This window comes from Myotis brandtii, unplaced genomic scaffold (genome assembly GCF_000412655.1).
Source record: "Myotis brandtii unplaced genomic scaffold, ASM41265v1 scaffold38465, whole genome shotgun sequence".
NCBI lineage: Eukaryota > Metazoa > Chordata > Mammalia > Chiroptera > Vespertilionidae > Myotis > Myotis brandtii.
Window position 1 is genome coordinate 1 of NW_005364769.1, and position 858 is coordinate 858.

The following is an 858-nucleotide window of genomic DNA, read 5'->3' on the forward strand; positions in this document are numbered from 1 at the left end:
ACCTATATAAAGAAAACAACCTAAGTAGCAATCTGGATGTACACTGTATTTTAAAAATATTTCTTAAATAACATATTTATTGGGGTCACTGGTTAATAAATTACATACGTTTCAAGTGCCCAATTTTATATAATACATCATCTGTATATAGCATTGTGTGCTCACCACCCCAAGTCAAGTATCCTGTGTTTGAAGCAGCATTTCTCTGCTGCTTTGTGATCTTTCTTCCAAATGTTTTAGTCTCCCATTGATAGAAAATTCTGCAAAGCAGCCTGCATCAAGAGTATCTGCCTTTATCCATTCTTATAGGATGTGCAATATACACACAAGCGCTATCAGAATCCCTTCTCCTGGTCCTCAGCCCTGTGGGGCGGGATTGCAGCAGTTCATCCCTGGAACAGGCGTTTCCGGGCCTTGGGAGCAGGCCCCGGAGGTAGAGCTTGGAGCGGTGAGCTGGGGAAGCGCTCCCACAGGTTGAAGTTCAGGTTGAAGCAGGGCCCAGCCTGGCGTCTCTCTGGACTAGGCTTGGGGGCCCAAGGCCATGGCTGTCTGATGGGGCCCCGCGGGTGGGTGCCTAACCCCGTTCCAGCGACCCAGCTGGCTGCAGGGACCATCCAGGGATTCAGGAACCCCGGGGCCTCGTCCTCGTCCTGGTGGTGGGCCTCTTCTGGGACTGCGATCTGTGGGGCAAATGCGCAGAAGAATCCCTGCTGGATGGCGAAGCCTCATCCAGGAGAGCGTCGGGTTCCAGGCTGACAACAGGTGGGTGCGCCCCAGCTCCCCAGCCCAAGAGCGCCTCAGGGACCAGCACGAGGGTGTGCCCTCCCAGAGACAGTTGCTGCAGGACCCAGGTGGGCT

At 53.4% G+C, this 858-nt stretch overlaps 1 protein-coding gene across 1 annotated transcript; it reads right to left on the reverse strand.

The window, feature by feature from the left end:
• Window positions 1–386: 386 nt before the first annotated feature.
• Window positions 387–850, reverse strand: LOC102248050 (proline-rich protein 23C-like; the record flags this gene model as incomplete). Its single annotated transcript, XM_005872628.1, has 2 exons — window positions 387–724; window positions 787–850. Coding segments are annotated over 2 exons (402 nt in total), but the record flags the coding sequence as incomplete, so codon positions are not given.
• Window positions 851–858: the final 8 nt, after the last annotated feature.